The following is a 14693-nucleotide window of genomic DNA, read 5'->3' as shown; positions in this document are numbered from 1 at the left end:
TGCTTTCGATGTAAAGCCTTTTTGAAATCGGACAATGTGGTTAGATTAACGAGAGTCTTGTCGTTAACCTCTCTGGGCCAGTGGGACGCCCACCTACTCAATAGCCAGTGTAATCCCGTGGCGCGATATTCAAATACCTTAGAAATGCTATTACTTCAATTTTTCAAACATATGACTATTTTACACCATTTTAAAGACAAGACTCTCGTTTATCTAACCACACTGTCTGATTTCAAAAAGGCTTTACAACGAAAGCAAAACATTAGATTATGTCGGCAGAATACCCAGCCAGAAATAATCAGACACCCATTTTTCAAGCTAGCATATAATGTCACATAAACCCTAACCACAGCTAAATGCAGCACTAACCTTTGATGATCTTCATCAGATGACAATCCTAGGACATTATGTTATACAATACATGCATGTTTTGTTCAATCAAGTTCATATTTATATCAAAAACCAGCTTTTTACATTAGCATGTGACTAGCATGTGACTAGCATTCCCACCGAACACTTCCGGTGAATTTACTAAATTACTCACGATAAACGTTCACAAAAAGCAGAACAATTATTTTAAGAATTATAGATACAGAACTCCTCTATGCACTCGATATGTCCGATTTTAAAATAGCTTTTCGGTGAAAGCACATTTTGCAATATTCTGAGTAGATAGCCCGGCCATCACAGGCTAGCTATTTTGACACCCACCAAGTGTGGTACTCACCAAACTCCGATTTACTATTACAAAAGTTTGATTACCTTTGCTGTTCTTCGTCAGAATGCACTCCCAGGACTTCTACTTCAATTACAAATGTTGGTTTGGTTCCAAATAATCCATAGTTATATCCAAATAGCGGCGTTTTGTTCGTGCGTTCAAGACACTATCCGAAGGGTAAAGAAGGGTGACGCGCCCGATGCGTTTCGTGACAAAAAAATTCAAAATATTCCATTACCGTACTTCGAAGCATGTCAAACGCTGTTTAAAATCAATTTTTATGCTCTTTTTCTCGTAAAAAAGCGATAATATTCCGACCGGGAGTCGTTGTTTTCGTTCAAAGAGAGAGAAAGTAAACATGGTGTCGGGTCGTGCACGCGCCTCCAGTCTCATTGTCCTCAGATCGACCACTTACCAAATGCGCTAATGTTTTTCAGCCATGGCCTGCAAAGCCACCATTCATCATTCTGGCGCCTTCTGAGAGCCTATGGGAGCGTTAGAAAATGTCACGTTATGCCAAGAAAAAGTCAGATAGAGCGCTTCCTGTTTGGAATCTTCTCAGGTTTTGGCCTGCCAAATGAGTTCTGTTATACTCACAGACACCATTCAAACAGTTTTAGAAACTTTTGGGTGGTTTCTATCCAAATCAAACAATTATATGCATATTCTAGTTACTGGGCAGGAGTAGTAACCAGATTAAATCGGGTACGTGTTTTTTATCCGGCCGTGCAAATACTGCCCCCTATCCCCAACAGGTTAAAATGTTGTAAAATAGTCATATGTTTGAGAAATTGAAGTTATAGCATTTTTGAGGTATTTGTATTTTGCGCCACCTAGCCCAGGGAGGTTAACTCTGCTACCCTGTGTGAATTGTGAGGAGAGCCAACTATAAGAAATAACATTGTTAGACTGTCAAATTCCCAAGTGCTTTTCCAACCACTTAAAAAAATGTAATTGAAGACTACTGATTGAAGGGTAAAGAATACATATTTCTCACAGTGCATTGAATAGGAAGACAGAGAAACACTAGACCACCTGGTGAGTGCACACAGCACAGGTGTAACCACAGTTCTCTGATCTCAACCTCTGCCATTATAATATCAAATTGTGGTTTGATGTTCAAATTTGATCCTCGGTTCATCAAAGCATTTTTGATCTGCAGGTTTTTGTACAGAGTCTTATACACATTCTATCACTGGGTATAACAATTCTCGTAATAACAATCTCTGAGAGCACAGTAGTAGAGAGCTGTGTCTGCCAGGGTTAGATGTGTTATGATCAGTTCAGTTGTAGTCCGAGACGTTTTGGATGTATATCTTTTATCAGGGATATGTTCCCACGTACTTGATTTGGCACCTTTATACAGTAGAAACTGAGGAGCCTGGTTATCATAATGCCTGTACCAGTAAAGCAGAGGATAATTCCTGCTTGCATCATATGAGCAGCTCAGAGTCACAGGTTTTCCCTCTGTACTGATGACTTCATGCTTTACAGCAGTAATGTGCTCCCCAGCAATTCGTTCTGTAAAGAAAATATAGAAACATAATCAATTGGGTGTCAATCTCAATTTCCATTAACAATACGGGCTCACTTAAAACATTTCGTAATCCTCACCTGTACAAAATGTAGAGAACATCCATATCAAACCAAGTAACATCATCATGAATCTACTGTATGTTGACCAACTAACTAAAATATGTATCCTGTAATCATGTGTACAGTTTGAACAGGATCTTCGTAGCTCCTCCCTATACAACTGTATTGTCAATGTTACACTCCCCCAGATAGCACATCTCACACACACACAATTGAGAGGAGCACAGGGTCGTGGCAGTGCAGTGCCGCTAGATGGAGAGCATGTTGTGGGGTTAAGGGCCTTGCTCAAGGTCCCAACAGTAAGGAATTGTTGTCAGGATCTGAACCCAGCAACCCTCCAGTTACAAGATCCGGGTAATAGAACTGGCAACCTACCGCTCAGTTTATGACATGAAACCCATTTAATAACGGTTCAAAATGAAGAGTGGTGATGATGGTGATGAAGGTTTGGTTTCTTAAATGACAGTAAAGATGGATTCAATGGAATTAAAATGAGAGACTGTTTAGAATATTAAATCAGATTAAATTATTCTGATATTCATGACAAATATAAAATCCGGTCACAGGTAGTCAAACATTCAAAAAAACGTTCATATTAAGAAGGGAACATAATGGATGGTAGATAGGATCTATTCAGACTCCGGTTCTAGGGGTTCTAGGGGTCTCAGATTCAGGTTGTCTGTGTCTGTATTGTCAGGATCAATATTATATTTCTGGATTTCCTGTCACTGTGGGCCTCAGAGAACAGTAGTACAGAGCAGAGTCTGTCACTTCAGCAGCGGATATCTCCAGATCCACATGGTTTTCCTCTTTTTCATATTTGATGGTTCATTTTGTGCTATCAGTGTAGGTTATGATCCCAGAGTAGTCCACTGTGAGGAACTGTGGAGAGGATCCAGGGTGCTGGAGGTACCATAACAGACTGTTGGTTAATGAGCTGTTGTATCTACAGGAGAGTTTAACACTACTACCCTCCATAATATCCACTACATCTCTGTCTGGAGTAATTATGTCTTCAACACTTGTACCTGTAAAAAAGAACAACACGTATTACTGAGTCAATGTAGACAGTGTACAGTATATCCACACTTGGTGTTTCAAAGTGTATTGCCACTTGATATTGATAATACCATATTGTAATGAATACTGAACAGTGTACATTCTGTTAGTACACATTCAGTTAATGGAGAGTGAATCCTTACCTACAAGTGCACACAAAAACAAGACTGGATAGAGCAGCATCATAGCCACTGGGCATTAGACAGAGACTTCTTTAATGATCTTCTCTTGGAACATTCACACTCTGTGTGAATCAGTTCCACTAATTACATGTTAAAAGGCGCTCGGCAAGGAAGAAGCCACTACTCCAAAACCATCATAAAAAAGCCAGACTACGGTTTGCCACTGCACATGGGGACAAAGATCATACTTTTTGGAGAACTGTCCTCTGGTCTGATGAAACAAAAATGGAACTGTTTGGCCATAATGACCATCGTTATGTTTGGAGGAAAAAGGGGGAGGCTTGCAAGCCGAAGGACACCGTCCCAACCGTGATGCGCGGGGTGGCAGCATCATGTTGTGTGGGTGCTTTGCTGCAGGAGGGACTGGTGCACTTAAAAAAATAGATGGCATCATGAGAGCGGAAAATTATGTGGATATATTAAAGCAACATCTCAAGACATCAGTCAGGAAGTTAAAGCTTGGTTGCAAATGGGTCTTCCAAATGGACAATGACCCCAAACATACTTCCAAAGTTGTGGCAAAATGCTTAAGGACAACAAAGTCAAGGTATTGGAGTGGCCATCACAAAGCCCTGACCTCAATCCCATAGAAAATCTGTGGGCAGAAGTCAAAAAGCGTGTGCGAGCAAGGAGGCCTACAAACTTGATTCAGTTACACCAGCTCTGTCAGGAGGCATGGGCCAGAATTCACCCAACTTATTGTGGGAAGCTTGTGGAAAGCTACCCGAAATGTTTGACCCAAGTTAAACAACTGAAAGGCAATACTACCAAATACTAATTGAGTACTACTGACCCACTGGGAATGTGATGAAAGAAATAAAAGCTGAAATAAACCATTCTCTCTACTATTATTCTGAAATTTCACAATCTTAAAATAAATTGCTGATCCTAACTGACGTAATCAGGGAATTTGTACTTGGATTTATTGTCAGGAATTGTGAAAAACTGAGTTTAAATGTATTTGGCTAAGGTGTATGTAAACTTCCGACTTCAACTGTATGTATCGAGGAAGAATATATGTTATAGACTTCATGTTCCATCCACTGTAGTTGAGAAGTCTCATTATTGTGGGGCTCTGCAGTAGGGAAGGAGCTAAATGTATATTCAATTGTTAAGTTGAATTGTTGGGGGCAATGATACCACACCGAAACCTGCAAAGGCATGCCGCGTGCATCATTTAACTTTGGTGGTGGGTCATACCATGGATCATTAAGCTATCTGATTTGGAATTTTAGGACCCCTTTAGGTAAAAAAAAATAACAAGATGATTTGATAGCCCAAATTGTACACTACGAACAGAAGTTGGCACATCGACAGCGAGAGTCTCTCTTTCCGTAGAGTGGTCACATACATTTTTTAGGCAAAACGGTTCGGACGCTACAGACATATTTGTGAGAATATCAATTTTCAGGATGTCTCATGGTCTGACAAACACCCCTGAAGCTCGGCCACCTTCCACCGCAGAGGCAGAAGACCGCCATAGGCTGATGCGGTGGTTTGAGACTCAGCCCATGCAAACATGTGTATCTCTACCTTAAAGGAATAGAAACAAACTATGAGACTCCACTGACACCTATTGACTCTCACTAGTAACTTGCCCTTGAAAAAACAAGCAATCTCAAGGTTTCACCTTGTTGGGCAGAATGTTGATCACTTGATGAAACTATTGTATCATTATTATACATAGAAAAACCTTGTCACTGGACGTCATAACCTTGGAGGGCAGTCTATAGGAGGAGGACAGACAAAGAATATATGTCACTTAGCGTAACATACAGTAGGTTTGCTACTTAAGGATGTCATATAGGATGTCTGTTTCCTCCCATGGTTCTTGACAGGTTTTTGTACAGTGTCACAGTTTCCTGTCACTGTGGTCTTCATGGCATGGTAGTCCAGAGCAGAGTCTGTCATATCAGCAGAAGAGATCTTCAGATCCCCACGTTTGTCCACTTTGTCAATGGAAACTGTCAGATGAGGAGGTGGGGGAGTAGCTTTAAATATAGACCCCTCTGGTGTGACTTACAATAGGAATTCTGGTTAGGATCTGGGATATTGGCGGAACCACTGTAGATTGTAAAGAGTGCCATCATATTTGCAGGAGAGATGGACATTCCTTACCTCCTGAACAAGCTCTTCTGTAGTCACAGGGTTTATTGAATCCGCAAAACTGTTTCCTGCAAAAAGATTTGGTCAAATAACTTCTGTAACTGTGCAGTTGTAACTGACGTAAAAAAATTATGAATGTGGAATTATTATGATTATTATGCTGTTCTTTCACAATAAGATTAAATTAAAAGATTTTAATCCGTATAATAACTTGCCTAAGAAAGATAAAAAGAGAACAAATGAGAAGAAAAACATCTTGCTAGACCTTTGAGAAACTAATAGACAGCACTGAGAGACATGACTAACTAGCTACTTCCTGAACAATAACATCCCATAAAGTACATGTGGGTCTTTGATTATACAGCCCCTCCTCTTGACACCAACATGAAATGTTCTCTGTTATGGCTTTCTTTCTACAGTTTTTATGGGTTTCCTGTCACTGTCGGCTGCAGGGCACAGTAGTACAGAGCAGAGTCTGTCACCTCAGCAGAGGTGATCTCCAGATCCACATGGGTCTTATCTTCATTTAGTTTAACAGACATTCGAGTGTCGGTCAATTCATTATGTGTCTTTAACCATCCTTCAAAATGCACTTACCAAAGAACATTGAAAGAAGTAGAATTGCATAAAACATCTTCATGGTGTCTGAGTGACTGGCTTCATGCGTTGTCAAGTAAGAGTGTATCCTCTCATATTGTTGACTACATACTGTAATGTTAAAGCACTCATTGACTTTGTAGCTCCAACTCTCTACACTAAAGGTGGTTGGGTATTTCAGTTCAACTGTCTTTCTGGGTTGGATTTCTGCTCAATGTCATCTTCATGATTTCGCTGGAGTTCTGAGTGGAGATATTTCAGCTCATGACCGCCCTCTATTGATATTGTCTCAAAATGTATGCTGTTCACAAAAAGAAGAAGAAAAAGACAATTACTGCCCGTAATCCTTTAAGCAGTGGTTCCCAATCTGTAGTGCGAGGGGTCAGCCAGTGCGGCTTTAAACTTATTCTTGAAAGTTGTAATAGTAGAATGCATGAGGTGCAATTTCGAAATTGGGTAGTGCATCATCAGTTCCTCTTGTCATGTTATTCATTGCATACCTTAGAGAGCTATTTATAACTTGTCAGCAACGTACAGATCAAGTTTTTTAATGATTTTTTTTAGCCCATAGATATTGTTAATTTTTTTGTCACTCAAATATCACATGAATAAACATTGCGTGATGTTCCACGATGCTGGAATGGAGTCACCGAGTGAAAACGTTTGGGAACCCCTGCTAAAAGGAAGCAAAACAACACTACAAATGTTCTTCATTCTGTATTTATTCAGACTAGTATCTTTGATCATGTTATATCAGAACAGGAAGATGCAGACAATATAAAGTATTATTTCCTCAATAAAATGTATATTAAATGTGTTTTCTTGCTTCTTTTTCAATTAATGTGGATATTCAGGAAAAAATGAATGTATTAATGTACTCTAAATAATAACTGATTGATCAGAACACAATGCACTGTTCACCCCCAAGGGTCTTGACAGGTTTTTGTACAGTGTGTCTGGGTTTCCCGCAGTGGTACAGAGCAGTCTTCCAATTCAACAGAGGAGATCAAGTCAACACGGGTTTTTACCTTTTTTCAGTCTACCAGTGTGTTGTGGAGTCGTAATTTATGTATTCTGTATATACATACCGCTTCATTGGATCAAAAGTAGATATTCTGGTCTGGATCCGGGGTATTGACGGTACCATAATAGATTGATGATGTTGCCCTTGTATTTGCAGGAGAGAGTGATTTCTGTTCCTTGGAGAGCATTGACTTCAGGCTTCAATGGAGTTATTGTATCCTGCTACAAACTATCACCTGCAACAACGTAAGTATTGTCATTATGTTAATGTTTATTCCAAATGAGAAACAATACATGGGTTAGGTGCCCATAAAGTATGACAAGAGAAATAATTGAATTCAGCACTCACTTACAAACGCAGAGAGGAGAAACAGTAATATGAGTGACATCCTGACACAGACTAGATAAACCAACTGAGAGATGAGACAGTGAGAGAGCTGAGTAGTTCCTCTACAGAGACATCCTCATGGTTGCAGGTATACCCAGCCTATACCAGTGTTTGACTATGAGGCCCCTCCTCTGATAACTGGATATGTAACTCTTCTTCTGTGGTTGGTGGTTAAGGGTTTTCAGTTCCTATTGGCCTCCTCTGTTTATTTTAGACTTAATTTATATCTGAAAATGTGAAGTTTTTGCTGTAGTCTTTGTTTTTCCACACGGTCTGTATGAACCTGAGCTGACATACGAGGAGGGACAGGTTTCTGGACATATCCTGATTTTGTGCTGAGAATCAGGAACACTGGTTTAGACCTGGGATACTAACGATACCACTGTAGATTGTTTACAGAGCCAGTGTAGCTACAGGACAGTGTGATGGTATCACCCTCTACACAACCCACCATAGGGTGGGCATCTTTTGGCATCTTCAAAACTGCTACTTATCAAGAGAGGAAAAATATGCGGCTGGTCTTGACTTTTTGGTCTGTTGATGATTTCTTTCCCCTTCTCATTATCATAATACAATTTAGTGATACTCAAATCTGCGGTATAATTGTATTTTTGACAACTTTGAAATACATTCTGGGTTTTAAATTAAAACTGTCAAATTGAATACAGTACTCACCAACAAGGACTAGGAGGATGAGAAATTATGAAAGCAGCAACATAGCTGATAGACACAGTATCAAAAATACTTTGACACAACATAGGCAGAGTTGAATATCTCTCTCTGCAATAATTGTTCAGTCTTGCTGATTGGAGAAAATGTTGTAGCTCCACCTACCACCAAAGACAGGGGCTGTTGAACAACCACATTTGTTGTTTCTCTGTATGCCATGCAATCCTTGTTTAATGTTAGTATTGATGCATTCATTTATTTTTAACAACGCTACTCCATTCATATTACACTGAATTATGAAGATAAAAGTTTGAAATGAATACAGTGCAATTGTGCTGTTTTTTGTATTTTATTTAAGTTACCTTTGTAATTTCATTACTTTTATTTTTCAAAAAATAAGTAGAAAAAACAAGTTCTATTGAATGTCAAACATAAAATACAACAATACAACATAACATAAAATACTAATTAAAAAAACATTAAACAATACAAATCAAATGTTGTTTTTTGTTTTTTATTTCATTTAACTTTGTTATTTTTGTACATACATTTCTTGTACTTTCTGTTACTTATTATTTTTTGAAAGGAGGTTTGGGAATATTTTTGACTTAAAACCTGTTGGGGCTAGGGGGCAGTATTGAGAATTTTGAAAAGAATATGTGCCCATTTTTAACTGCCTTCTACACCAACTCAGAAGCTAGGATATGCATATTATTAACAGATTTGGATAGAAAACACTCTGAATTTTCTAAAACTGTTTGAATGGTGTCTGTAAGTATAACAAAACTCATATGGCAGGCAAAAACCTGAGAAAAATACAACCAGGAAATGCGAATTTTGTGGCTGTACTATTTTCGAGTCATTGATAATAGATCACACAGTGACAAACGATTCATTCCGCACTTCCTACGGCTTCCACTAGATGTCAACGATCTTTATAAAGTTGTTTGAAGCGTCTATGATGAACAGAGACCGAATTAGAATGAAGGGAAGTTGACGTCCCTGGGATGTCGTCACTTCATTATTGCGCGCACCTGCGCGTGCATGTGAGGCGAGACATTTTTCAAAACGTTTTTCAAGACACAGGAGAGGTCGGGTTGAAATATTACTGATGTTTCATGTTAAAAATGGCCCTAAAGATTGATGCTAAACAACGTTTGACATGTTTGAACGAACGTAAATAGATTTTTTTTTTTACTTTTCGTCGTGACTTTTCCCCCCCCGCTCTACTTTTGAGGAGCCTACTGAACGCGCTAACAACATGGAACAACTTGGAGTTATTTGGACATAAATTATGAACTTTGTCGAAAGAAACCACATTTGTTGTGGACCTGGGATTCCTGGAAGTGCCTTCTGATGAAGATAATCAAAGGTAAGGGATTATTTACAATAGTATTATTGATATTAGATGGTGCTAACCTGTATATCCTAGCCTATTGTTCTTAGCATGTTCTTAGCATAGGACCCCGTTTATTACAAAGTGTGATTTCCCAGTAAAGTTATTTTGAAATCTGGCAATGCGGTAGCATTTACGAGATGTTAATCTATAATTCTTTGAATGACAATATTAAAGTTTACCAATGTTTTCGAATAGTAATTTTGTAAATTGTAACGATGATCCAACGGAAGCATTTGAGGGAGAAAAAAAATCTGAATTTCACCGCTACTGTAAAATGCTGTTTTTGGATATAAATATGAACTTGATGGAACAAAAAATGCATGTGTTGTATAACATAATGTCCTAGGAGTGTCATCTGATGAAGATTGTCAAAGGTTAGTGCATAATTTTAGCTGGTTATCTGCTTTTGGTGACGCCTGTCTTTGAATTGACAAAACATTACACACAGCTATTTTCAATGTACTCTCCTAACATAACCTAACTTTATGCTTTCGCCGTAAAGCCTCTTTGAAATCGGACAATGTGGTTGGATTTAGGAGATGTTTATCTTTCAAATGGTGAAAAATAGTTGATTGTTTGAGAAATTGAAATTATTAGATTCTTGCAGTTTTGAATTTCCCGCCATGGTCACTTGTCAATAAATCCCAATACCGGGAACAGAGCGGGAAGGGGTCCTCAACAGGTTATTAATGTCTTATGTTATCTTCTACTCTTCTTTTTATAAAGCTGCTTTTGAGTATTCAGAAATAAAATACTGTAGATCTTCTGACTGGCATGGAAGTGACTAGAGTCTTCAGAGGTATAAGGATAATTAGGAGTATGAAAATAGGGTATTTGATACAGTGGTACTTCATTCATATTATATGTAATTATGAAGAAAATAGTAAAACATTTATAGTTGATCTGGACATGAAGTTAGGGTTAGGGTTATGACTAGAATAGAGGTGTTTAGTGTTTAGGACATATTCATTAACCTGCCTGTTGATAACTTTCTCCCCGTAATCAGATGTTCTAGGTCTTTATAGTGTCTCTGGCTTTCCTGTCACAGTGGGCTGCAGGGTACAGTAGTACAGAGCAGAGTCTGTCACTTCAGCAGAGGAGATCTTCAGATCCGTAAGTTTGGCATTTTTGTCATGATGTAGAGTGGACCCTAGTGTAATATCCACGTACTCCATAACCAGTAACTGTGGTGCTGATTTGGGATATTGTCGATACCATAGAAGATAATTAACAATAGAGGAGTAGTTACAAGAGAGAGAGAGTAACTCTGTCACTTTCTGAAGCAACTTCTACATCAGTGTAGGGTGATAATACCACTTCAGAACTGACATCTGTAAAACATAAACATACATTATATTTAATACTTTAAACACACATGGAAAAATGAATGAATTCCAAATGCAGTGTAAAGATAAAAAGTATTCAAAGTAAAAAACTTGTATCCTCATGTAGTGCATTATCTTCATGATCTTTGATTTGAGAAATAAATACCTCTCAACATAATCACACTTGCTTTGAATGAAAATGTCATTACTTACCTATCAAGCCAAAGAAGAGTAATAGTGAACAGAACAACATTGTAGATGGCAAGATGTGTAGAATAAGCACCAGCTGCTGATGAAAAGCACAGCATCAACTGGCTATGATCTTCATGGTAGTATCATGTTTATCTTGAGGATTCATAATCTAATCCTGAGTTTATACTTTAGCTCCTCCTACTGACAGTGTAGAAACAAAGATGTTTCATATACATTTGATTTATTCACTAGAGAATCCACTTGATGGCACTGTGGTCTAACAGAAGACAGCAGATGCTTGTAAATCCATGAAATTCAGCGCACTACTGAGTCAGTATGTTTTGCAGCACTGTGGAGGTCAGAGCACAGCATTACAGTGCAGAGTGTCGTATGGTTTTTAACAGTGTTTCTCAGTTTCATGTCAATGTGAGCTCTACAGTACAGTCGTACAGAGCAAAGTCTCTCACTTCAGCAGAGGAGATCTCCAGATCTTTGTTCAGTTTAACAGTGAGGTAAGACTATGGGGGTTTAGCTCTCACTACAGTCCTAGAGGCATGGAGGATGAAGAGGAGGACTTGGGGAGCTGATACTGGATACTGTTTATACCGCAGTACACTGTATGCTAAGGAGTAGTTGCTGGAAAGCAAAACTACCCTCCTCTTCATAAACTTTTTGTTAGTTTGTCTGGATGGTCTGCTGATAACTGCCACCGACAAATATGAATAGGTGACAGATCAATTACAAGATTGATTTATTTGAAATGAGGAAATATCTTCGTATTTACGCTAAAATCCAGACAGCTGTAACCTCTGGATCTTCAAGGGGAATGATTTTGCTGTGACATTCAGAAGGGCATCAAGTCTCTCCTTGAACTCAGTAGTAGTGTCTGCAGGTGAACATCCTTTCTCAGCATAAACATGGAGGTGATATTTGCTAGTTGTTTGTACCAGAAGAGATATGGTGATTGATCACAAATAGACAAGTGAGTGTTGTTGGTTGCCCTTCTACGACCATTACATCTTTTGTTGGCTGTGTTACATTCTCTTCTGCTCTGCACCCTGAAAAGAAAGATAAATATATCTTCACAACATATAATAATAATGTATATAAATAAAATGAACAAGTGCACAGAAAGAGACAGATGAACAGAGTGATGTTATACCAAAGCAGCATGTAGCCAGAACATGCAGGATCAGCCAATTTCTCATGACTAGTCAGTCAGTTCGTAGTGGAAAAGGTTAGGATCAGAACAATGCTGATCTATCTATCACAGAGCTCTGACACCCTCTGTCCTACTGTTGATGCTTCATGTTGTTCTGTATTACATGCAGTAGTAGACCATGGGAAGGTTTCTGTCTGTATGACATCCTCTGATTCAGGGGTGTGTGTGCTTTGTTAGGTTGCCCCCTTCAGGTTGACTTCCATACTACACCACCAAGCTGTGTGAATTGTGAATAGGGCCAACAATAAATAACAATATTTTTGCACTTTGTCATATTCCCAAGTGATTATCCAACCAATATAAAACAAATGCCTACGGTAAGTGAAATTGAGGACTCCTGATTGAAGAGTGAAGAATACATATTTCTCACAGTGCATTGAATATGAAGACAGATAAACACTAGACCAGCTGGTGATTGCACACAGCACAGGTGTGACCAGAGTTCTCTGATCTCAACTTCTGCCATCATGACATCAAATGTGGTTAATGTTTAATTATGATTTCCACTTCAAAGCATTTTGGTCTGCAGGTTTTTGTATGGTGTACTATACACTTTATATCACTGTGTCAAGAGCACAGTGGTAGAGAGCTGTGTCTGCCAGGGTTAGTCTTGTTATCACCAGTTCAGTTGATGTTCGGGATGTTGTGGATGTATATCTCTCATCAGAGATCTGTTCACTCTCGCTCTGTGATCTGGCACCTTTATACAGTAGAAACTGGGGAGCCTGGTTAGGATAATGCCGGTACCAGTAAAGTAAAATATACTCTAATTTTGTTTCATATGTACATTTCAGAGACACCGATGATCCCTCAGTGGGGGTGTACTCCTCCTTGTCAGGAGTCACACTATCTCCAGATACAATTCCTGCAGAGAAAAACATATAATAAAAGTGATTGATGACACATGCCTATTTTTAAAGACTTTTTAGAAATCAAGTAAGTTATTCACATTTAAATGACTTTACTTCAACAAAATATGTTTTACTACCAAAACCATAATGTAATAATCTGATTATAAGGATGCAAGGAGTTCAAATGTTAGGTATTGTTTACCTGTAGTCATAATCAGAATGATCAATACACTGATTGATTTCTCCATCTTCAGACTGATGTTTGCATTCATTCACTCTCCTCTGAAATGTCCTTCTGTGTGTCACTGTGTGAGGTGTACAGCCCTGCTAACGTCACACCCACCACAGACGTAAGGCTTCCATTTTTTCTACACTGGTGCCAAGGATACAGTCGTTTTTGTAGGGGGGCTGTATATCCTGTTGTCACAGTGGGCCTCAGAGCAGAGTAGTACACAGCAGAGTCAGACAGCTGCAACCTTTGGATAGTCAAGGGGACAGAGCTAGAATTGAAATTCAGCCTGGAATCAAACCTCTTCTTAAGCTCATCAATATTGCTCCCTTCTGCATAACGATCTCTTCTCAGGACATACTGAATAGATCATTAAGCTATTTGATTTGGAATTTTAGAACACCTTTAGGTATAAAAAATATATAACAAGATGATTTGATGAAATATTGAATTTGCCCTATAGAACCAAAATCCTATAGAAACGTATTCAATAACACATTCATAAATAACACATTCATAAATGTCAAAAAATGAAGTGTCTGTCCTTTAACTATGACCTTGTCACTGGTCTTCATGACTGTGGAGGGCAGTCTGTAGGAGGAGCACAGACACAGAAGATCTGTCACATAACTTAACATACAGTAGGTATTTTACTTAAGTTTGTCATATAGGATGTCTGTTTCCTCCGATGGTTCTTGACAGGTTTTTGTATAGTGTCACCGTTTCCTGTCACTGTGGTCTTCATGGCACAGTAGTAAAGAGCAGAATCTGTCACATCAGCAGAAGAGATCCACACGTTTGTCCACTTTGTCAATGGAAACTGTCAGACGAGACCCCTTTGGTGTGATGTACAAGAGGAATTCTGGTTGGGATCTGGGATATTGGCGGTACCACTGTAGATTGTAGACAATGCCATCATATTTGCAGGAGAGATGGACATTCCTTCCCTCCTGAACAAGATCTTCTGGAGTCGAAGGGTTTATTTTATCCACAAAACTGTTTTCTGCAAAAAGATTTGGTCAAATAACATCTGTAACTGTACAACTGTGCAGTTGTAACTGACATTTAAAAATTATGAATGTGGAATTAGCATGTTTTTCTGCTGTTCATTCACTGTAAGATTAAATGAAAAGATTT

General features: G+C 38.7%; 1 gene segment (V, D, J or C); it reads right to left on the bottom strand.

Annotated features, from left to right (window-relative positions):
* Positions 1 to 5881: 5881 nt before the first annotated feature.
* On the bottom strand, positions 5882 to 13539 carry LOC106569107 (T cell receptor alpha variable 17-like). The segment is given in 4 exon segments: positions 5882 to 6253; positions 7353 to 7500; positions 13277 to 13341; positions 13530 to 13539. Coding segments are annotated over 4 exon segments (393 nt in total).
* Positions 13540 to 14693: the final 1154 nt, after the last annotated feature.

Source organism: Salmo salar, chromosome 14 (genome assembly GCF_965601325.2).
Source record: "Salmo salar chromosome 14, fSalSal1, whole genome shotgun sequence".
NCBI classification, from domain to species: Eukaryota; Metazoa; Chordata; class Actinopteri; order Salmoniformes; family Salmonidae; genus Salmo; species Salmo salar.
This window is presented reverse-complemented; position numbering and strand designations above follow the sequence as displayed.